Consider the following 25,559-nt stretch of genomic DNA (forward strand, 5'->3'; position numbering starts at 1 on the left):
TAGTTTATTTCAGTATTGCAACTAGGACTAGGGGGTGACTGGTTGAATCCCAGACATTTTGATTTTTGTGAAACTGTACATAGAGATTCAAATATCAGAAATAATGTAACTTTGAATTATGTGATTGATAACATCAGTCAAATGTCCGTTAAATGCAATACTCTTCCGGTCCGTCATCAAGGAAATGATTATTCTTCCCGAACTCATCGCCAAGACCAGCGTCCACAATTACAAATTCAACCGCCAGCAGAACATCGACTCTTCCCGATTCTCAGCAACTCTCGCGCTATCTCCAAGCCGCGCGAAGGGTTCTAGTTTTCTTAGTGACTCTCGCCCACCGAAGGGGGGATTAGTATTCGCAACATTGGCCATCGGCAAGTCACTTGCCGTTGGACTGTTCCCCAGGACGGTCGCGTTTTCTCGGAACTACGGGCGCGTGGCAACCACCGGGTTGAAGTGTTACTCTGTGAGAATAAGTGTGGCTCAGTACAAGAAGAAGTGTCTCATCTTAGAACTTTGTGAGTGGATGTTCGAGACCGGACCATTATCATCCATGCATGTGCTTAGAGTTGTGGAAAGTGGAATTCAATCTACGATCGCATTTTGGAGTTGTATTTCCCCAGCGAAGGATTGGCTACTGAGGGAGCTGCTTTGAAATTACCAATTTCTCAAGTGCTTGAGTAGGTGGCACAAATGAAGTGTTGATACATAACGGATATAAAGTTGAAGTGCCCTGTGATGTTCAAAGGAAATTCAGTATTTGGATGATCGTTTCATCGTTACCGACAGCAGAGATGTGATAGTGCTGGGGTATGAAAGCTGCAACACCAACAGGAAAATGAATGTTACATAACTGTATATGGAAATAATTAACGAATTGTGAATCAAGTGGTACAACTATATAAAAGTGTTGTTTTGTTGAAATAACATCTTGCAGTAGTGTGTTTCTTCAAACTTATTCTGGCTGTTGCAACGGTCGGAGAAACGCAAATAAAATGCAGCCCGTCAGATGGGCACTTCTCGTCACGCTATGCCTAACGGTCAAAGCGTCTGAATCCCAAAACGTAAGTCAGCATGCATTCCATTCATAAATCGAATTCAATCAACAAGTGTTTTATGTCATTCTTTTTAAAATATCATTACAATTAAGCAACAGCTTTACATAGCTGTTTCCGTGGTGTAGTGGTTATCACATCCGCCTAACACGCGGAAGGCCCCCGGTTCGATCCCGGGCGGAAACAGAATTTTTCGATCTTTTTTGCTTGCTACCAGTCTTGCATTTCTATACAAGCATATGAAAGAAGATTAGGAAAAAGAATCCTAAGCGCTTGAACGCTTTCAGAGCACAGCCTTCTGTCCGAGAGCGCTATCGCCGCCCATTCGTAGTTTACTTCATTTGGCAGCAGGTCTCAGTTCCATTTTCGATGATGCGCGAACACAAACAGTTGCAAACGGGCAAGGGAGAGCCGCGATTAAAACCGGCGAACTCTTTTTGCCGCATTTCACACGGATTTGGATTAGTGCTGATAACACGGTTGAACTGGGCGAAGATTACGTGCGTGAATTAGAATAGAAGATGAGCATCATCATCACACGCGTAAAGCACTGGAAGTGGGCCATCGGCGTATTCCGGTTGTTTTTTTTTTCCTTCGGTTGGTGCTATCAGCTTCCTCCGAGTGCAATGATTCGGCAGACGGGTTTTAACGTTTTGATAATGACCCTGAGAACACAAAATAAGTTTGATTAGTTAACGATTCGTTTATTTCATAAAAATTTCTAAAATTATTATCTATGCATGTTGCGGGGACTTTTGCAGCACAACGATGGAATGTTATGACGGAAGTCCCAGATACAGAGGGCATGGTAATTAAATGTAGATTTTTTACAGACTACATACCTACGTTTTAAGCATATTTTCATTCAAATTTGAATCAATTGAGAATACCCTTCACTCAACGCTCATGTAGTCAGCATCACTACTGTTTGACAAATCTGCTATAGATATTTTTTTGAGTGGTTATTTGAAGAAGATCTTAAGCTCAGAGTTTTTGCTCAGTCTATTTGAATATTATTATATTTTGAATTCTGTCGTATTTAGCTGTGCTTGAATGCAGTAAATCTCGCATAATTTATGGTAACGCCTCAAAAGCCATTGGTAACCTATACACACTTGGTTGTCTCGTTGTCTCGAAGCTATGTAAGAAAAGGAATCCACTAATACGTTCAGAAGCAACGGGCTATACCGGGGCGGTATCCTAAATTATGCGAAACGTTTGTAAGTTTGTACATACTAAATGTGTCTTTTTTTTTTCTAAAGTCCATTTCAAACTTTTTTTTATTTTCTTGTATCTAGATATTAGAGTCAGGTAACACCATCACCTTTATTTGGTAAGACTAAATCAAGATATCATTATCCTTTCCAGTACTGGGTGCTGGCATTAAAGTCTCAATTCGGTATCTGTATCTGTATTTAATTCTGCATTGACGAGATTTTTGGGAAAAACCACAAATGAGTTATAGTAAAAATTTTGAATTTGGGGACGATTTGAATCTTACAGTTGTGTTCAGAATAATAATAGTAAAAACTGATTTTCATACAAAATGTTCAAGTTTGACATGCTGTAAATTTCTTCTCCTATGTGCAATTGGCATGAAATTTTGACAGAGAACTACAAATATGATCAATTCCATCTAGCGTTGGGCAAACGACTAGAACATATGTTATATCGATATCGATGTTACTGAATCAATTCAAATGCAATGTGTCGAATCGATTCACCGATTTAATCGAATCTTTTGAATCGATGTTTTTGAATCGATTCGATTTGCAAGCTCATATGAAAATTTACAAAAACAAACTCTTGAAATAAGACCAAATGCAATTGCTTTTGATTATTATGTTCCTTCAATTAATAACTTTGAACTTAAAAAAAAGTATACCGTAAAATGGGGTGTTAAGGACTAGTGGGGTTTTAAGGGATTGAACTTCTTCATCAAGTTTGACAAGTCATAAAAACGTCGAAAGTCGATATATGAAATATCTAAAATGCTTGATTTGTTCGGAGGGTTGTGAGCTGCATTATGTGATAGGGTATGTCTATTAAAATATAGTATTGTAGAGTCTAGATATTGAAAACGATTCAAAACATTTTTGTTCGAATTTCATAGGCTAAATACATTCAACTACAAAACTTTTTTTTTTTGTTTTGTTTTTTTGTATGGTATTCAGTTGGAGCTGCCTGACAGCTTAACTTGTCATGGCTGAACCCTCGGTCTGGCTTTTGCCAAGTTTCCCCTCTACCAGGACCAATACTCAGACGGACTAGGCAATGGCGCCCACATGAACACTGTTTTTTATTAGTATTGTGACGTGGTAGTTTTTGAAAAGTACCCATATTCCCTTGCTTCTGAGAAAAGGAAGCATTATGAAAATCAGCAGCCCCATTAGAATTTGTTTGAAATAGTAGTGCATTACTAATACTGTCTAGTCGAAATGGTTTTGAATAATTTGTCATACAAGTGCTATTCTGATTACTATTGTCTTTTACGTAAGATTAGAGTCTTAAATGTCAAGTGTCGTCAAGTCTTAACAAAATTAGGCTGTTTAGTAGTAGTTCTAGTTAATTTCATTTTTTGTTGTTAACAGTATTTATTGATCATTACGTTCATATATCCTTAAAGAAAAAAGTCGCTTTCCTTGTCTGTTCAACAATTTTTCGAAACTAGCAAGTGTACCCTAATGATCGATCTCAGCGTCTTACTTTCCATAGTCATTTGTATAGTGAATATTGAAGAGTAAAGTTACCTTAGGGGCTGTCCATTAATTATGTAAGGGTTTATGGGGGGAGGGGGGGTTTGAGATTTCTTACGCGCCATACAATTTATTTTTAACTTTCATACAAAATATCTTACCATGGGGGGAGGGGGGGTTGAAAAACCCCGAAAATTGTCTTACGTAATTAATGGATCGCCCCTTAGGCTTCTATTACAGTCTCCTACAAGATTCACTTTTCGGTGGCAAATGCAATGCTTCACAACGCCTAATTTCTACTTGTAAATTTTGCGAAAATGAAACTGGAATTAGATTATTTATACCGCTGTTACAAAAGAGGTATTTCTTATTATGGCAATGTAAAAACCATATTAAAATAAGATTGTCGCCACTTATTTCTACTCAGTGAATCTACTAGTCATTTTCCTAAGAGTTCCTAAGTATTCCCTACGTCGTATATGATAACGGTGTATCTAGCTAGCTAATAGTAAGAGTGGCTACGGATCATTCTGGTTAGCAAAAGGCAAACTGAACGTCACCAATAGTATTAATGTCCACTTCGAATAGATTAGAAATGGGCATCAATTCTATCAATGACGCAGAATGTCCGTTGGATCACATCCGAGATATTATTGCGTCTATGCCATATGAATTATGACGCGGCTTTAAGCAAAAAATGCCAAAATGTGATACCACCACTACAGGTTACGCCTTTGGTTTCCATCATATGGGCTAATGGATTATGCCCTCCCATCGCGGCAAGGTCGCATAACCAAGGGGAGGGAAATACATTCAACTACAAAACTATGAAACAATATTAAGAAAAATATGTGAGTAATTTAGAATATAAGTATATTTAATTGAGATCACAACGAAGACAAAAACTTTAAAAAAAATTATTTAGATTTCGACTTTTGATATTTCTTATGGAAAAAGTCTCTTTTTGAAAATAAGTGGGGTGTTAACTTTTCTCCTTTGAACAAGTTTTTAAACTCATTCGATTTATGCCGTAATATATTCCAATATACTTTTGGCTTGTGGCATGAAGTAGAACTGCATTGTAAAAGTTAAGGGGTATATTTTGTTAGTCCTTAATATTACCAAAAATGACTAATCTCGAAAATCGGTAAAATTGGTAGGAAAATCTTGATAACAACGTATCAAAGTAAATATGGGATTTTTCTTGATACTATTTTTTAAAACTTGTTCGATAACACTGGTAAAATGTTTGGTAAGTTTGAATGATTCTTTTATTTGGAAATGGTTTTGAAGCCATTGATCCTTTTTGAGGTAATCCTATGAAGTGGTAAATTATAATATTTGTCATTTCTCAGACTCTATAAGTGAAGAGTTTCATAAAGAGTGAAACCAAATCTACCTGTCGAACTGTCAAACCATCTACCCATCGAACAGACCAGCAAAACAAATAGGGGCTATTTTCGAAGACGAAGGAGAACAATCATTCAAAGAAGCCTCTTCGCGCAACTCTCTGTATATAGACTCTGTTATTTCTGAGCTCTTTTTGATACACTTCGCGGCCTCGTCGGGTACTAAACGCATTGTGTTATAGCGTGAGCGTCAGATTTCCGCTCCACACTGGAACACTTAATTCTTCTTTAGTATTTTTCCGACTATGCCACTAGGTGTTGCATGCAAATACTTTGTTTAGTGTAGTGTTTTATTTACAGGGCAAATTGGCCATTTCATCTATTAAAACTAAAAGCTTGTTAAAAATCTCCTTATATTATAGATATTTTATGAAGTTGCTCTGCATAGCTTACAGGATTCGTAAATTATGTGATTTTGTTGCATTTAAAGTATAAAAATCATTTCAAGATAATTTTACGATGTATTAATAGTTTCCAAATAGGATTTAGAACTATGAAAGATTTAACAGTTAAAATAAAACGGTTTGCGTTTACAAGGGTTCCAAGTTCAATAATATTGACGTATTATCTGATTAAGGTTGAACGTAACTTATGAAATAGAATGAAAGCATCAAAGTTATTGATCAAAAGAATTATGATTTGTTGTTGACATTTGTTGGTTTCATTTACGAAACTCAAATTCCTTAACAACCCATTTTGCATTTCCGTCAAAAATCACACATTTTCATGGTTATTTCAGAAATCTGTTATAGGATCCTCATAATTGTATTTGGCTTTTGATATACACGACGAGAGAATGGTAGGGCTGTCTTTTGTTCAATTATTGACATACAAGAAGTTGCTTGAAATTCGAGCCGAATTTTTTTTTTCAGCCCTTAACACCCCATTTTACGGTACATTAAACACTTCAAGGGTTTTCAAAACTAGGTGTAATGGTTCATCAACTCATTCAAAAATTCTAATCAAGTTCATCCTTTTAAATCGAAACAAAAAATCGAATGAGGAAAATCGATCAATCGGAACGAAAAAATCAATGTTCGGAACATCGATTCAAAATTGCCCATCGCTAATTCCATCACCACAACATTTGATTTTTTTTACAGTACCGATTAAAAAGTTAAGCACCAGGTGAAATCGCTCAGAATTCAGCAACAATTTTGTTAAAATGGGCTTGTTTATAAAATAGTAGCTTGGCTGTAAATGGTTGAAACGATAGGTAAGGATTAATTTAAAAATTCAAAATACAGCACATATGTAATTTATTAAAACTACTATTATTTTGAGCGATTTCACCTGGTGCTTAACTTTTCAGCCGGGATTGTGAAATATTTTGTGATAATGAAATTCATCATTTTTGTAGTTCTCTGTCAAAATCACATGTCGATTGCTCAAACGGGAACAAAGTTACAGCTTGCCAAAGTTGAGCATTTCGTGTGGAAATCTGCTTTCACAACTATTATTCTGAATACAACTGTACTGCCTATAACTGCAAAACAGTCACATTCGACATTTTTGACAAAATGGAGTTAATACCATGGAGAGTCATCAAATGACAAATACTTTCGATCAACTTAATCATCAATCAATCAATCAATCAATCAGTAAGTTGATCGAAAGTATTTGTCATTTGATGACTTTCCATGGTATTACCTCCAATTTGTCAAAAATGTCGAATGTGACTGTTTTGCAGTTATGGGCAGTGTAGGTATGTACACATTTTTGGGGTACCTAGGGTATTTTCAAATTAAAATAATCAGGAAATGCAAAACAAAATATTATTATTATTTTAATCAATTTTAATTAATTTTTGACAGAATGTATACCTTGTTTAAGTTTGGATACCATTACATACAAATGTAAAGAATAATAAATTTTGAATGAAGTCCTCTGGTCAATAATGTGAAACTGTGCTGAGAAAAAGGCTCTGATCTGGTAGGACGTAACGCCAGAAATAAGAGTAAGGATATGAGATGATGTCTATTCACTTTTGTGTGAAACATTATTGAATTTCCAAAACTAGTAATCCGTTGCCTGTCATAGAAACTCCGTAAATGGTCAGAACCCCTTAATAATTCATGACACACTATTTAGTCACATCTTTGTATCCAGAATCATGACTTTTGAGCCATAGGAAGCTATCAGTTCATGATATTCTGGAAGTGGCCCCTCAGGGTCCCTATAGGAATCGATATTCGGTGATCAAGGTCCTAGATAACCACAATGGTTTTAAAACTATCTAATAGATAAATGTTTCATTGATTTTTTATTTTATTTTTTTAGATGAAGTTTCATTATGAAATACCCTAGATACCCAAACAAATTCGGAACCGTAACCGAATTCAAATTCTCTAACGCATAAAGAAAAATAACCCACTTGTGATTTTTCTTGAAAATCTCATCAAAATCGATCGAACGATTGAGAAGATACATGATTTTTAAACATTGATGTCGGCACCCAGTGTTACCTTCCTGACATTAACATTTCATTTGCAGCAGTAGCAGTTTACCAGTTTACATTTTTTTTTGTGAATTGAGTACCCTGCTCATAAAAGAAAAAAAATAAACTAAACACATTATGAACCATTTTTGAACCAATGATTTTGCCCAGAACTATAGAAAATGTTATTCGACATTTACTACAATGTTTCAACATTGGACATCCTATGTAATTCATAAAAACTATGTAATTCATAAAATTCATAACTAACTACACATAGAAAAAGCATTCGGCAGTGTTGAAGTTATGATTGTAAAAGTGTATATTGTGTAAATATTGTTGTAAATGTGTATATTGTAAGTATTCCAATATACACTGCTAACATAATTCAAAATAATCTCCTAAATCGTACAATTTAGGATAACTATTAAAACTTCCTGTAAGAACTGGTATCCCTCAACGCAGCATTATGGGACCAATTTCGTACAATATTTTCGCATCTGATAAACCTGGGTTACTTCAGAGATGTTGAAAATCATTGTTTGTGGATGACTGTTGGCTTGAAGAAAATTAGCTATTTCAAAAAGTCTATCAGATAATTAACCTGAAGTGAAAATTTTGACATTCTTTACACATAACATTTGATGAGTTGTCAAATGTCCATGTCGGAATCCGGACTGTTCATTATGTTTAATATAGTTTTTGCAAAATGGTAGGAGAGAAATGTTATTTTTAAATCAATCAAAAGACTTTGAATATTGTCAACATACTAGATGAAAGCATTCAATCCATGGCAAGCAGCAAAAATATCAAAAGTGGTCAGAAATTTTGACTTTGCATTGAACATTGGGGTGGCCAATACTGGATCAGTACTAGCTGTTTTAAATTTTGGTTCCTGAATTCGCCACATTCCTTGATTTCTTGAGGGTGGCGAATTCATGAACACCATGGCAAAATTAGTTGCAAATTATCTCCGATTATTTTAGGGACAATTATATTTTTTTGATTCAATGAACGCTAAGCGATTTATGGCTTTTTATGTCATAAAACGGTATATAATTCGGGGCGGCGAATATCTGTATATTTTCTTTATGTGTAATGATTGAGGACAGCAAGCTAATTGGACGATAGGTAGAAGCAACGGCAGGGTTTTTGTCTGGGTTTAAAATTGTTAGAATCCTGACATTTTCCTTTTTTAATGAAAGTATGCTTCAGTATTTTTTATACATTACCTAGCAAGAACGGTGAGTTACTTTTTGAAAGCCTCTTAATGAAAATGAAAAAAAAAAAATATATATATCGTCGCTTGGTACTTCCATGTTTTTTTTTTCTTAGAATTAACTGCCGTGAATCGCAAGTCAGTCCCATCTGTAAAAAGTAGGCATTGAGAAAATGGCCTGTGAAGTTTCCAAACTCGTTTTCCATACAAATATTCAATAAATTCCAGCAGATTGGAACATGGTCGAATCTTAATGAAACTTTCACAATTTGCTTTTCACTACTATATCTTTCCAAGAAAAATATAAAAATGAGTAAAACACGTTTCATTTCTGTGTTATACGGTGCGGAAATTTGTAGTGGGACTGATATGCGGTTAATTTTCATTATAACACAATTTGACTTGCTGTTTTTTCCTATTTTTTTCGAACATATCCTATTATCTCATTAGTGCAGCTGAAAGGGTATTGAAAGATATGTTGAAAACTGGACGCAACTCAATTTCGACAAAAATGCAGATGGGACTGACTTGCGGTTCACGGCAGATTAGTTCCAACCTAAATTCTTCCAAATCAGTCCCTTGTCCCTTGACAAATGTCGAAAACGTTCTCTTCATTGAGAATGTTTTCCAAATCTCTAGCAACTTGAATTTCAATAGTGAGATCTACATTGCGCTTTCCATCTGCGTAGGGATCGTTCAAATATTACGTAACGCAATAGGGGGAGGGCGGGGGTCTTCCATAGTGTTACGCTCCATGCAAAAAATTTAAATTTTCCATACAAAATATGTTACGTGGGGATGGGAGGGGGTCTAACATTGACAAATTTTGCGTTACGTAATATTTGAATGATCCCATACTTGGCAAGAGATAAGATAATTTCTTAAAAGGCTCATACTCAGGAGAAACCTTTCAAGAATTCCTTGGACAAACGTTCGGTATTGTCGTCATAAGTGTAATACTTGTGCGTCTTCTTTTCAAGACGTTTGAAAAGTAGTTCACGATCTTGAAGAGTTTCCTGCAAAACGTAACTGTTCTTTTTTTTTGCGATTTGGAACGATACTTTGATTCCCCTAATGGAGTAAAAGATCTCCTGCCTAAATCTACTGAATTCGAAAATACTGACTAATATTGGTGATACCCTTTACCCCCCCTCTCCTAAATTGAACAGCCTAGGTAAGAGACTGCTTTAATGTGCTGCTCGGAAAATTTGTCTAAAGCAGAGGTTTCCGACATTTGTGAAGCAACGATCCCCTTTGAAGATCTACAAACTTTCTGCGGATCCCTAAAATGGAAGCATATGGAAGGCTTCCAGAAATCTTATTTTGGGCCAAAAATAATCTTGTTAGTGTAATCTGATAAGGAACTTCTCGAAAGGATCTTGCCAAAATCCACCAAATATCGAGTGGTTGAGTTTCGAACATATACCATGATGGTGTATTAGAAAAAAATAAAGCTATTATGGAGAGCAATGTAATTGCATTGTAATATGCACGTCTTTTTGAAAAAAGTTGAGATGTTTGAAAACCAATAAAAAAATTACGTATCGCCTTAAATTTACACTTTTGTTTCAATGATTCTGAATATGAAACAAATATTTGGATTACGCAAGTATGAACGACTACAATCATAATTTGAAAGCATGAATGTATTTTGAAAAATGGACAATTCACAATTTTTATCTTGCATATCTTCTTCTTCTTCTTGGCATTAACGTCCTCACTGGGACAGAGCCTGCTTCTCAGCGTAGTGTTCTTATGAGCACTTCCACAGTTATTAACTGAGAGCTTTCTATGCCAAAGTTGCCATTTTCGCATTCGTATGTCGTGTGGCAGGTACGATCATACTCTATGCCCAGGGAAGTCAAGGAAATTTCCATTACGAAAAGATCCTGGACCGACCGGGAATCGAACCCAGACATCTTGCATATGCTATCCCCCATTTCCGAACAGTTTGATTGCTCACATGATATCTTAGTAATTTTTGCACCAGTGACACTCAAAATACACTCATTTTTCACGAACTTTGTCGACCATGGTATTGAAGATGACATAAAAATAAGAGAAATCAACATTCAGAACATTATGGGAAACTCTGTTATTTTCCATCATATGTGGAATGATTTCTGGGTGGACTTTTTGCAGGCAAAATGGAACTAAAATTATACATGTGAATGTTGTAAATACTTTGCATTGGTAATAAATTACTACTCCTGGAGTGACAATATCCAATGGTTTACATATTTAAAGAATTTGAGATGTTTCTAGACTATGGATGACAGAAAACAATTTTGAAATGAATTGATATTTGCAGTTTGCTTGTGTTAGTGTTAGTTTTGCAGTTTGCTTGTGTTAGTGCACGTACTTTACTTACCAGTCAGGCTAAGGCCTGGGTGACCTCGGCTCAACGTAGGAGCTTTCTCCATTCGACTCGGTCCATGGCTGCTTGTCGCCAGTCACGCATTTTGCGAAGGGTCCGCAGATCGTCCTCAATTTGATCGACCCGGTCGGATTGTTTTCGAGAACCATTTTCACCGGATTGTTATCCGACATTCTGATGACATGTGCGGCCCACCGCAACCTCCCAAATCCCAAAAAACCCCTCGCTATCATGCACTTTGTCTTCGACACATTGATGTCCAGCTTAGTCGAATGTACGTACCCGCCATCGTTTAAAAGTTCCTTGCTACGATATCTATGTCGTCAGCAAAACCAAGCAGCTGGACGGACTTTCTGAAAATCGTGTCACTCGTGTCTATCCCCGCTCTTCAAAGTAAACACGAAAGACCATCGCCTTGCCGTAACCCTCTGCGAGGTTCGAAGGGACTCGAGAGTGTCCCTGATACTCGGACTACGTACATCACTCGCTCCATCCTTTCTACGTAAAAAGGGGCTGACAAAATCGGGTCAGTATTGTATAACCTAAAACGAAGCAATAGTGCAAAAACATTCAAAATATTCAAATAACGGGTGTTAAAAAAAAATGGGATTTTTTTCATTCATATACCTCGATAATTTTTTTCAACGGATTAATTTTTTTTTTTCATTCAAAACAATAGGAAGGATAAACTTCAAAAAAGCGTCAATGAACATTGGAGATGGGGCCCTGATCACGTTACTTTGTCGCAATGCTCTCACAAGAGCGCTGAACAACACTGACGTCCGCCTTCCGGATACAATTCCAGATTATCGTCTTTCGACCTCGACCTTCGTATCCTTGGCCCGCCAATTATTTTTGTACACTAGGGCACTAATTGAGACGAAAAACTCCTCAATGGGATGGCGCTTGCGCAAGTTGGTCGGGTTCTTTTCTTTCGGCACGTACGGTATCTTCTTCTGCTCAACGACCTGTGAATGTGACTCAATTGGGTCCTAAAGCCCTGTCCCAATTTTAGTGCCAAACGCTTAAGTTTAGGCCATAAACACTTGTTTACTCAATTTTTTAATGTTGTCTGTTTGTTTAAGTCCACAAAACATTTTTTATGTTTTTTATTAGATTTTGTCACACCCTTTGGCTTAAACTCAAATTTTGGGCGTATTTTGTTTTCCGTGTCCCTTCCGAAATGTCAGATAGGAACAACCCCAGTGAAAAAACTCCTGTGGTGTTTTTGTCGACTGAGCGAACGTCAAACATGATCTTAAGTGTCAAGGTTCATTTATGGACCCAATTTATAAATTAAAGTTTAAACATAATATAGCCGTTATTTGAGCGGGAAAAATTGCTAAAGTAGTTACAGTAACATGCTCTTTCGTGTTATTAAATAAAAACAAGATTTCATTCAACATTTTAGGACACTATTCACAGAATAATAGAGTAAAGTTCGAGTGAGGCAGAAGTTTATTTTTAAGATTTCTATCTCAATTAAGGTGAAGATGAATCGAAGCCAAAGTTCAAAATTTCAAGAGCACGGATCTGGAGAACCAAACATCCGTTTGAGCTGAAAACCTAACTGCCGTGAATCGCAAGTCAGTCCCATCTGTAAAAAGTAGGCATTGAGAAAATGGGCTGTGAAGTTTTCAAACTCGTTTTCCATACAAATATTCAAAAAAAATCAGAGGATTGGAACATGTTCCAATCTTAATGAAACTTTCACAACTTGCTTATCATTATGATATCTTACCGAGAAAAATATAAAGATAATCAAAACAAGTTGCATTTTGGTGTTCCATGGTGCGAAAGTCTGTAGTGGGACTGATATGCGGTTACTTTTCATTATGGGACAATTTGACTTGCTGTTTTTTCCTAATTTTTCCGAACAAATCATTTTATTTTATTAGTGCAGCTGAAAGAGCATTGGAAAAGATGTTGAAAATTGAACTCAACTCAATTTTGACGAAAATGCAGATGGGACTGACTTGCGATTCACGGCAGCTAATCGATTGGTCACCACCAGCTAGTGACCAATCGATTAAGTTTTCAACTTAAACGGATGTTTGGTTCTCCAGATCCGTGCTCTTGGAAATATGAAGTTTGGCTTCGTTTCATCTTCACCTTAAATACAAATGTTATAAATGTTGATTCAAATACAGTTCAAGTAAGAGACTTTCACTCCAAAAAATGAAGAAATCGCACTTTACAGTTTGTATGCGAATTACTATGGTAAAAGCAAGCTTTTCATTCAATCAGTCATAGTTTTCCTGGTTTATTCCAGTTTTCACTTAACGAACACGACTACGGTGCAAACGCGACGGACTTACTTTAATTACGGTGCGATAGCCATCCTGGTATTCACCAAGTGGGTCGCATTGGAGTCTTCAACGTAGTGGTCGATAGCCAAGATTGGATAACATCCAATTGGGTCGAGCTAAATCAAAAGAATCCTCTATTGTCTGAAAGTTCTAGGGTTTTTATACCCTGTCAAATACAATACATTGCATGTGTCTGAAAGAGTGATATAGATATGTAAAGGAGACGACTGGAGTGACAAATAGCCAAAATTGCCTATCCTTGCATTATCGATTCTTTTGGGTTATTTGCTTCAAGTGCCCATGGCTTTGTAATTTGAATCCTCCGCGCTGCGGGCTATCGGCCCTCGCGCCACACAAGTAGAGGTAGAGAGAGAGTCGATAGAACGGTGCGCCTTGGTGGTTAATGACTTCCAGATGTGTTGTTTACAATTGCATAACTATGCGTTTTTGCGCACGGTCGTTGCTTTGTTATTGGTGAGTAAATTTGATTACAGTTTGACTTTGCATGTATGACATTTGTGTATTAGGGTATGCTACACCATCCCCCTTTGGGAGAATAATGTAATGTAATGAAATTATTCTAAAAGAAATGTCTCTCCAGTTGACTCTTACAAATGATTATATATATATATATATTTTTTTTTGTACAATGTTGGTACTTAATTCTACTATAGTTCTAACCGAATTTTTCACTCCGTAGCTTTGAAGCTCGGAACATTCACCTACCTCATCTATTTACTTATTTTTTTATTTTTACTATTTTTTGTTAGAGGTTAGGCTCGGTGGAACTCTTACTTAAAATTAAGCTCTTCTTAATTATGCTCTTATTAGTCTGTTTTTGTGTACTGTTAAAGATTTTCCAGAATTGACATGTTTTATTTCACAGTTTGGCTCGCTAATTGATATTACTTGATAAGGTCCAATATAAAACGAATCTAATTTTCTTCTATTTTCGTTTTTCAGATATACTGTATCATTGATTGAAATCGGTAGTGGATTAATATTGTTGTCAAATTGTTTTTTCCTTTGGTGTTTTTGTATAATTAATTTCTCCTTTGCTATTGCTTGTGATTTACGTAATTTATATGTTAATTCGTTCTTATATAAATCAAAATTGTATATTGGTTCATTACTGGTTTGTATAATATCCTGTGGAAGGTTTGCCTTTTTTCCGAAAATTAACTCAAACGGTGTGAAACCATGTTCGGTGTGGGGTGTTGTATTGTACGCGAATTCGTAAAATTTAATCCAGTCATCCCAATTAGTTTGATGTTCATTAGTAAACGATCGCAGGTATTCGTTCAAACACCTGTGATTCCTTTCTAGTGATCCAATTGATTGAGGGTGATATGGGGTTGAGAATGTTTGCTTGATTTCAAGAATTTTGCTGATCTGTTCTATTACTTCGTTATTATACTCGGTACCTTGATCAGAACGCATTTCAGTAAAGTGTCCATATGTTAATATGAATTCTTGAACTATACCTCTTGCTATTGTATTTGCCTCCTTATTTTGAATTGGAATAATTTTGATATATTTTGTTAAGTCGCACTGTATAGTAATACAGTAACGATTGTTATTTGGTGTTCTAGGTAGTGGACCTACCGTATCGATGGAAATTACTTCGAATGCTTTGGACGGTGTTGTTGTTATCACCATTGGTTGTATAGTGTGCTTCAATATTTTATTTCTTTTGCACAATTCGCAGGCCTTGACGAATTGAACAATAGAATTTTTCATATTATGCCATTTGTATTTTCCACGGAGTCTGAGGTACAGACGATGCTGTCCTACGTGACCTCCAATAGGGGTATTATGATGATTAGTTAGAATATTCCTAATATCATCTATGTTGTTTATGAAGATTGGTTCTTTAAAAATAATTATTTGTAAATCCTTTAATGTTTTATTTACCATTAGTTTGAATAAATTGATTGGTACCATTTTAAATATGTAGTCATCTGCAGACATTGCTATTTTCCTCGTTTTGAATCCCTTTGTAATTTTTTCAATTTTTGGAAGAGCATGCACTAATGCGTGACTTCCATTTCTGACATCTTCGTGCACTTGTGCGTGAAGTGTTTTGTTATCTTTCTTCAATATTTTAAATTTGATTGCATTGTTTTCTATTTCTGTCGACAGTTTCATTAATTTTCTTGCTTCATAGGGATTTTCAATTTCATAGCACAAGAGGTGATCAATCTCTGTGTTTTCATTTATATTTTTCTTATTATTGCTAATGATATTTTTCTTTGTCATAGATCTAGTATTTACAACTAGTACATCTACTGCTTTTAACATATCTGATGTAGTAACTATACGTGATAATGCGTCAGCTGCTACATTTTCCTTACCCTTAATATATACAACATCAAAATCAAATTCTTCTAATTCAATTCTGATTCTTGTCAGCTTTGAGGTAGGATTTTTCATCCCAAAAAGGTAGACAAGTGGTCTATGATCGGTTCTGATGGTGAATCGTTTACCATACAGGTACGGTTTAAAATAATTTATCGCCCAATGTATGGCTAACAATTCTTTAAGTATGGTCGGTTTATTTTTCTCTGCTTGTGTAAAGGTTTTACTAGCGAAAGCTATTGGTTGGTCTCCTGCTTCTGTAGCCTGTGACAAGACAGCTCCGCAACCTATATCGGATGCGTCTGTCGTTAATGTAAATTCTTTAGAGAAATCGGGATACTGTAATATCCTAGGAGACATTAAATTATGACGTAAAAGATTAAATGCATGTTGGCATTCCGAAGTCCAATTAAATTTAGTATTCTTTTTAAGAAGTTGATTCAAAGGATATGCAATTTGTGAAAAATTTTCGACGAATTTGCGATAGTAGTTGCAGAAAGCAACGAATCTTCGCACATCGTCGGCATTTTTAGGAATAGGGTAATTCTTGATTGTTTCATATTTTGATTCATCAGGTATTATTCCTTTATCCGTTAACTTATGGCCCAAATATGTAACCTCCGTTCTGAAAAATTTACATTTCGAAATGTTTAATTTTAATTCGTATTTTCTCAATCGTTCGAAAACTGATCTTAAATTTTGCAAATGGTGATTCAAAGAACATCCAATTACCACAATATCATCTATATAGACAAATGCACGCTCTGGGGTTAACCCAGCCATAGCGATGGTCATCATTCTTTGAAAACTATTCGGGCTAATGTTTAATCCAAATGGTAGTCGTTTAAATTGATAATGACCAGAATTTGTCGAAAATGCTGTAAACTTTCTTGAATTTTCTTCTAAGGGGATTTGATGGAAACCAGACATCAAATCCAAAGTGCTGAAATATCTAGCTCTACCAAGCTGATCTAAAATGCTATCAATTCTTGGTAAAGGGAATTTATCTGGTAGAACTCTTTTGTTTAGTTGACGAAAGTCTACTACCAAACGCCATTTTTTATCATTGTTTTCTGATTTCTTCGGTACTAGTAGTATTGGCGAGTTATAAGATGACACAGAAGGTTCAATAATGTCCTCTTGTAGCATCTTTTGAACTTGCCTTTCCATTTCTTCTCCTTGCGAATAAATTGTTTTATAATTTGGAATGTACACAGGAACATTGTCGTTTAAGTTAATGTTCTGTTTGTAAAAATTGTTGAATGTTAACATTTCATCGGGCAGACAAAAAGTGTCTTCATATTCAGTTATTAATTTTTCAAAATCATTTCTCGCGTAAGTGGGAATTTCATGCATATTGACTTCTGACAAGATTTTTGCTCGTCGTTCTGATTGAGTTTTGTTAGCCTTCTTGGGTTTACAGACATGAAAATTTTTAAGCGGTTGCATTTTTGGTTTGAAAGTTGCATATGCGATATAAGCTACGTCATTTGTAGTATTAATAAATTTGAATATGGGTTCTTTGGCTGATATTATTGTATTGCCACAAAATATTCCAGGTTGAATTTCTTGTGAATATACAACCATATCTTCTTGTAACTGCATTCCTGGTATATATCGAGTAACTTCATGACGAGATGGTAGAAACAACATTTTCTGAAAATTATCTTCTATTGGTATTGAAATCTGTACTTGGTCTATCGTAAAGGATAACAACCATGGTTCATAGTCAATTTTGCAATGATATTTAGTTAAAAAATCTCTTCCAATGATTCCATCTGTTGGAATTGGAAAATCATTTTCTACTATATGGAATTTCTGTTCTACTGATACGTTTTCAATAGATATTTTAGCAAAAGTGCTACCTAGTGACGAAATTCCGTTATGACCAATTCCTGAAATAATACATTTCTCGTTTGGATAGTAAATTTGAGTAGATTTCACCTTATTTGCCTTTATAATAGATATATCAGCACCAGTATCTATTATGAAGGTACATCGAGTGTCTGATAAATCTAAAGATAAATTTACGTAATTAGAGACGGCTGCATTTATAGTGCCTACCGTCCAAACGGTGTGCCTAAAAAATGTTGGTTTGGCATTTGTGTTTGATTATTTTGCAAATTTTGATTTGGCATAATTGATTGTTGAGTATTTTGTTGCATTTGTTGAGCTAGAGGTTGTTGCTGAACCGATTGGTTCATCATTTGTGGATTAGGTTGCATAAGGTAAATCGATGGTCGTCCTCTATGGTTCCATTGACCCCGATAGTTCCCTTGCCCTCTCGTATTTTGGAAACGTGGTTGGTAATGTTGTGGATGATTGAAATTATTATTTCGCCAATTGCCTCCATATCTGTTGTAAGAATTATAGTTTCCTCGTCCGTAGTTAAGATTACTACCTCGTCCACGGCCTCGGTATTGGTTCCTGTTAGCCATAAACATTTGTGCTTGAATACCGTTTGAAGATTTAGCTCTATCTTCCGAATGAGATCCCTGAACCTTTTGTGTTGCATCATTCTCATGTAATTTTTGAATCGCATCGTTTATTTTAGTAAACGTTCCTGCGCGTAATATTGTTTTTGTTTCCGAATTTTTCGTACCGGCAATTAGTGCGTCAACTCCACTTTTGGTGGCCATTTGGGTTGCCACATCTGCTGGAATTCTATTCCTAATGTAGATAGTCTTCAACTCTTGGGTGAGCTTTTCTACTTCTGTACAGAAAGCCTCTGCGGAAGTTGATTGCCTTGTACTTTTTAGCTTTGCTAAAACGTTATCAGCTGTGGTTTTCGGCGAACAGTTTGCCTTTAATGCGTCGATCAATTGATCGAGAGTCGCATTTTCTGGAATTGCTTGCCTAGCAGCTTCTGTTAGTCGGGTTTTTATAAATCGAAGTGCGGTGGCTTTAGCAGCATTTTTAACATCCTGTGATGCGGCTGCGTTATCGTTATCAACGAGGTCTGCGAAAAGTGCAACCGAATCCAGGAATGTTTCTAAATTTGTTGGGTTACCATCATACACATGAATAAGTGTGGCACCAGTTTTAATATCTACTTTTGCCATCTTCGGACTAATTTTACTTTTTAATTTGTTGATAAAAAGAATTGCATAACCTAATGAGAATATGCTGATTTCATGTATTGCAGCGAATTCAAGCTTGGTTGATATTAAAATATGTATGTCACTGTAAACTTGTCGAGCTCCCTTAGTTAAAAATAATAATTCTGACTCCTCTATCACCGTTTCAATTTTAGCTAAGGCATCTGTAATTCGCCCGTAATTTAATTTTGCATGGTTCAATTTTTGTTTTAATGTAAATTGCCTATATTTTCTATTGGGCGCTTTATTTAAATTCCTCAGGATATTATTCAAACTTTTCATGCCCTCATCAATAATAAATCTATTTTCAGTTATGTTCATACCTTTGTATTATGTTACTTGATTGGTACATCTGGCAGCGACATGTTATTTAACTGCATCAGTCGTCGTATCAGTCGGCATGGAGCGGCACACAAAACTACTTCATCAGGGTTCGTCTCGTTGGTAATCCTCACGCACTGGCACTCAATTTCACTGCTTCGGGTAATTCGTGTTGTCTCGTGAATATTTGCCCTTAACGCCCGGTGTGTAGAATAAAACAAACGTGGGCGGTCGCAATTATGGTCACAGCTTCTATCTAACACGATCACTGGTGGTCAGAAAGCCACTCCAATTATTTGACCTCCCATACGTTGGTGTAAAGCTTCGTGGTGGGACATAACTCCCATCCTTGTAAAAATGAGTAAATTACCCATCACAGTCGGCACCAGCTTTGCAGCTATTTGTAACAAGTTTGTTCTTCTTACTGTGATTAGTTGTGACAATGCACTAAAACTTGATGCCTCTTTGTTCACTTTCACTATGATTTGTTCGTTATTACAGATCACTAATTGTAACAGTCCTTGATCTGATAAGATTTGCAATAGTTTCTTAACGTTAGCATTCACTGCAAATTCAACTTCCATGCACCTTTCCCTGGCAATATCCAATTGCTCAAGCACTGATTTTAGCAAATTAAGAGTTGCCATTTTGTAGGTTTTAGTTCACACTTTTTCATTGCAGTTCTCCTTGCATGAATGGCACAGGTACACTGATCAGATTTGTTGTGTTTTTTCCACTGGCTTTTCTGTTTTTTAAATTTTCTATCACTCACGCTTCTGCCAAATTGTTCACACATTTGGCCAATTTGAACGCTCGATTGCGCTCGCGTTTCTTCAGCATGAAGTACAGAGTCAATAGTAACTGAGTAGCCACTATGCCCAGGATCAAATAAATTAGTGTTTCGTGCTGCTGTAACATTTCAGCATGATATTCTTGGTTGTTGATTATTCGTACTTGAGGGTCCGCATTATGCACTACGTCTGACTTCGAACTTGTTTTACCCATCTTCAACTATTGGGTTTCACTATATGCACTTATCACTAAGTTTATTCATCAGGTTCGATCGGAACGGTCGCCATTTCCTGGTTTATTCCAGTTTTCACTTAACGAACACGACTACGGTGCAAACGCGACGGACTTACTTTAATTACGGTGCGATAGCCATCCTGGTATTCACCAAGTGGGTCGCATTGGAGTCTTCAACGTAGTGGTCGATAGCCAAGATTGGATAACATCCAATTGGGTCGAGCTAAATCAAAAGAATCCTCTATTGTCTGAAAGTTCTAGGGTTTTTATACCCTGTCAAATACAATACATTGCATGTGTCTGAAAGAGTGATATAGATATGTAAAGGAGACGACTGGAGTGACAAATAGCCAAAATTGCCTATCCTTGCATTATCGATTCTTTTGGGTTATTTGCTTCAAGTGCCCATGGCTTTGTAATTTGAATCCTCCGCGCTGCGGGCTATCGGCCCTCGCGCCACACAAGTAGAGGTAGAGAGAGAGTCGATAGAACGGTGCGCCTTGGTGGTTAATGACTTCCAGATGTGTTGTTTACAATTGCATAACTATGCGTTTTTGCGCACGGTCGTTGCTTTGTTATTGGTGAGTAAATTTGATTACAGTTTGACTTTGCATGTATGACATTTGTGTATTAGGGTATGCTACATAGTGTTTGCCCATGTGCTCTTGAGGGTTAGTATTGTGCTGATACTGTTAAATACATTTATCAGCTTCAACTTTGCCGAAGATCGTTTTCAAATCGCACTACTCAATGATTAATCACCGAGTCTAGTACACGACACTGAAGACGACCTTACAATTGACACTGAAGAGCCTTCAGTGTGCCACTTTCCCTAAAACCCCATTCCCCAGAATAGCGCATTTCCTGAATTGACACTCGTTATTGTCATAACTTTATACATATCAAGGAGGTGAACGAACCGGTCATCTGATATGCACTCTTTCTTATTTGATTGACTGTTCTTTCGAATTTTGGTTTGGTTTGGTTCAGCATTTTGGTCGATATGTGTTAGGTGAAGAATGGCCAAATGTTTTCTGCTTTTGTTTGAGTATCGTTCTTTTTAGTTCACCACCATTTAACTCAAGACTATGGGCGGTATGAATAAAAAGCGTTGAACTTTACTACAAGTAGCATCTACTCAAAAACAAAATCCACAGAGTTTACTACACTTTTGGTATGAATAAAAAACCTTTCGAACATGTAGTACCTACTACTTTCGAACATGAGTATAGTGACTGATGCTGCACGTTAAGAAGATTCCATTCAGAGTCCAGAGTGATGCTGCATGTTAAGAAAATTCTGTTCAGAGTCAATATCAAATAAAATCAATAAAATCATGCATATATGCCAAATTTGTCGCTTATTCACACGACAAATCATGTGAAAATATGAATATTAATACATTCTCGCTATGCATCGAGTAATCGATTATGAACAAAAATTCATGTAGGTTATGTAACTTTACACGTTTTCTTGCGGTCAAGCCAAGCGTGACATGCCTTACAAAATTTTCAGAGGACTCATACAAAAACGTGACATAGGGGGGAAGGGGTCAAAAACGTTGAAATTTAGCGTGACACAATTTGTGTACCATCCCTAAGAAACAACATAATTGTCGTAATGCCAGATTGAACAATAATCGTAATGAGTATCTTCGTACCTGCCACACGATATTCACATGCAAAATGGTCAATTGACATTGAAAGCTCTCAGTTAATAACTGTGTACGTACTCATAAAAACACTAAGTTGAGAATTAGGCTCTGTCCCAGTTGGGACGTAACGCGAGAAAGAATACCAGATCTCTCAAATAAATTCAAAACTCATTACCGGAATCTCAAAATTCTTTTCGAAATATCAAAATTTCTACGGAAATCTCAAAACACCTTTCGAAATATCAAAGCTGACAAGGTTTTCCCATGATATCTACTCAAATTTTAATTATTCCGTTCATTTCAACAATCTCAAAGCATGAGAAGCAACCTCTGAAGCTAACTACCAGTAGCTTTGTAGTAAATGCTACCTTTATTCATAGCAACGCGTTGTTTGTAGTATGTTCGAAAGGTGTAGAAAGATAAATAACACAAACATGTTCCACTCGTGTTCCACATATAGCTTTTACTACCGATAATGTAGTAAACTCAACTTTACTACATTTTATTCATACCGCCCTATATGTTTGCGCCTTTTTGAACTACATCACTTTTCGAGGCAACGGGTCATTCGGGAAAGTGGCGTTCGGGGAAATGACATTCAGTGAAGCACAACCATAATTTTCCCATGAAAATGACAATTTTTCTGAAAAATTATGATTTATAACGGTCGTTGGGAATTATTGCTATTTGGCATACTTCTCAAAACTGTTGAATGATATTAAATTCCATCCATTAAAAAAGTAATATTGATCTAGGTGTTGCTAACAAGTTCGCGATTTTACATTCTATTGTCAGTCGTTGTGTTGATAGGACATATTACTTATTCTTATTTGTCTTGAAATCAATATTAAATAAAGCTAAACGGAGTTAACCCATTTGAGCGAAACTCTGGTTTCTTATAAGGCTTCCGGTAAAATGTTCCTTATTTCAGATTTATTTTTCATGGAAACACGTCCATTAACCAGTAGATGTCAGTGTGAATTACATACACAAAGCTGCATTGGAAACTTATTTTTCGAATGTTCCGGGTTTCCGGAACCGAATATGAATGCTACATAATTTTGTAACTTTATTCGTAGTCCATGCAAATCGGCTATCAATCTGATTTTTGCGAGTTGTTTAAAATTTTAGGGTCATTATTTGCAACTTTTTTATAAAGATTCTCTAGGGGATTACCTATAAGGTACAGTGGGGGAAGTGTATCAGTGGGGTAAGTGGATCATTTGTCCATATTAAGCTTAAATACTTGAATATGTTAAATGTTTTTGCACCATTGCTTCATTTTAGGTTATATTTTTACGTCTACACTAATACTATTGCAAAACTGATACTACACGTACACTAACACAAGCAAACTTGTGAGCCGCAAAAATTGATTTATATTAAAATTGTTTTCTATCAATCAAAAATCCATTGTATCTCTGTATAAAATTGAATACTATTAGTTTTTCAACACATGATGAGCATTTCAGTTCTAATTGAATGAATCACAATGAAAAATATGTGATTCTTATAAATAAATACTAATATATTGGACATGGTACACTTACCCCTAGTTTTTAATGGGGTGGGGTAAGTGGATCAAGTATTATTATCATTTATTGGCACACTGTTTACGAGAATTTTAATAAGTTTAATATCCGCAAATGTTGTTTTCCTTTAACTTTTTTCATTCCTAGCTTAAATTTGTCAAATTGACTATAAAAATTTGAATTAATCCACCTAATAGATTATTTTTAATCTTTCTGGTATAAAACATATAAAAGAATGAATATTGCAAAATTTAAACAAAACTTTACGTGGTTTATCTAAGTTGAGTTGCAAAAGAGCAAAATATTTGTTTCTTTCAATTGAATGCCTAATGTCGTACCTTATTTGACCTTATAAATTGTTCTAGACATATGATACAATTATATTCATCAGTAGAATAAAAAGATTTCAGTTTTTTAATCAAAAATAAATGTAATTGGGTCCTAAAATTTTTAATGAAATCTTGTTTTTATTTAATAACACGAAAAAGCATGTTACTGTAACTACTTTAGCAATTTTTCCCGCTCAAATAATGGCTATATCATGTTTAAAATTTAATTTAAAAATTTGGTCCATAAATGAACCTTGACACTTTTGATCATGTTTGACGTTCGCTTAGTCGACAAGAACACCACAGGGGTTTTAGTTCGACCACGGGGGTTGTTCCTATCTGACATTTCGTAAGGGACACGAAAAACAAAATACACCCAAAATTTGAGTTTAAGCCAAAGGATGTGACAAAATCTAAAAAAAATGTTTTCTGGGCTTAAACCAACGGAAAACATTAGAAAATTGAGTAAACATGTGTTTTTGGCCTAAACTCAAGCGTTTGGCACTAAAATTGGGACAGGGCTTTAGGACCCTATTAATGTTTTTAAACAATTAGTGTTTTTCGAAAACGTCGTTTGGAATAATCCTGCAATACTTCTGTATAACTTATGTGTATAAATGGATGAATTTTCTCCAAATTGTTCTAGCTACAATGTTTTCTTTGTTCGAATTAGTGTGAACTAATGTATAAATATTTTAAATACTTTTTTGATAAAATAAAGATATTTTTTAATGTTTGAACTATCAAAATGTAATATTACTAGCACTATTAACAAGAACAAAAGTAATATCATTCATACTATACATAATTATATCGTACTAGTTTTGAGAACAGATTTTTTTGTTTGGTGATCCACTTACCCCACCATGGTGGGGCAAGTGGATCATTTGGTGCAAATTTTCAAGTCGCTTATACTCAATACATAACAATTAGAAAAATCGAAACAAAAAACGATTTGAAGCACATTAGTCCCTCATTTGTTATCCACAGAAAAAAGTTTGAATTACATTATTCACGTTAGCTGTACATAACAATGAAGTTAACTATTGATTTTTCTGTATCCACTTACCCCACGGTACCTTACTTGTTTTAAGAGAAATGGAATTTTCTACAAACGTTGTCGGAAAATTTCAAATAGCTGGGTTTTCAATCAAAATATCAATGATATGTAATTTGAAATGGGTGTAAAAAGACTCAAAGTTTTTACTAAGGATAAAAAAGAGCAGCTAAGATAAATTAGTTCATAAGGCATTTTTAAAACATAAAATATCTTAACTCTCAAATTCATTTTCTCCACTTCCAGACTAAAACGATAGATGATAGTTTAGAATTCACTGCTACCACGTTAGCGATAGATGATAGTCCACTCAGTAGAGCTAAGCGCAACGGAAATTTTCGGGGAACGTAAGTTGCTTTTATTCCTAATGGACATCATTCCTAATGTTCCCATTAACACTTTTCTCAACATTTCAGATTCCGTGGCCAAACCCAATCACAGTACTTACATTTTGGAGAAAACCAGGACGGCAAGGCAGAAGCCGAAGCGACACAGCATGGATCTAGAGCGGTAGTTGGTATGTTGATTAAATAATCTTAAAGAATCAATGTGATAATCTACGGCAACCATTACTATTCCAGTTGGTTCCAATGGTATGGGACAAGCTCAAAGCCAATCAATGGGAGGTGACTGTGGATCATGCGACGGGGGTAGTTATTTGTATGGTGGGTAAAATGTCTTA

At 35.7% G+C, this 25,559-nt stretch overlaps 1 protein-coding gene and 1 non-coding gene across 2 annotated transcripts in view; both read left to right on the forward strand.

The window, feature by feature from the left end:
• Positions 1-362: 362 nt before the first annotated feature.
• Positions 363-25,559, forward strand: part of LOC110676292 (fibroin heavy chain) — a 31,191-nt gene continuing 5,994 nt past the window's right edge. Inside the window, exons 1-4 of the mRNA XM_021843599.1 lie at positions 363-1,064; positions 25,124-25,224; positions 25,294-25,394; positions 25,459-25,542. Coding sequence (XP_021699291.1) covers positions 996-1,064; positions 25,124-25,224; positions 25,294-25,394; positions 25,459-25,542 — 355 coding nt within the window. The 5' untranslated portion in view covers positions 363-995. The remainder of the gene's footprint in view (positions 1,065-25,123; positions 25,225-25,293; positions 25,395-25,458; positions 25,543-25,559) is intronic.
• Trnav-aac lies at positions 1,169-1,241 on the forward strand. The gene has a single exon. It is a non-coding gene; the product is annotated as a tRNA-Val (tRNA).

Source organism: Aedes aegypti, chromosome 2, assembly GCF_002204515.2.
Source record: "Aedes aegypti strain LVP_AGWG chromosome 2, AaegL5.0 Primary Assembly, whole genome shotgun sequence".
Lineage (NCBI taxonomy): Eukaryota > Metazoa > Arthropoda > Insecta > Diptera > Culicidae > Aedes > Aedes aegypti.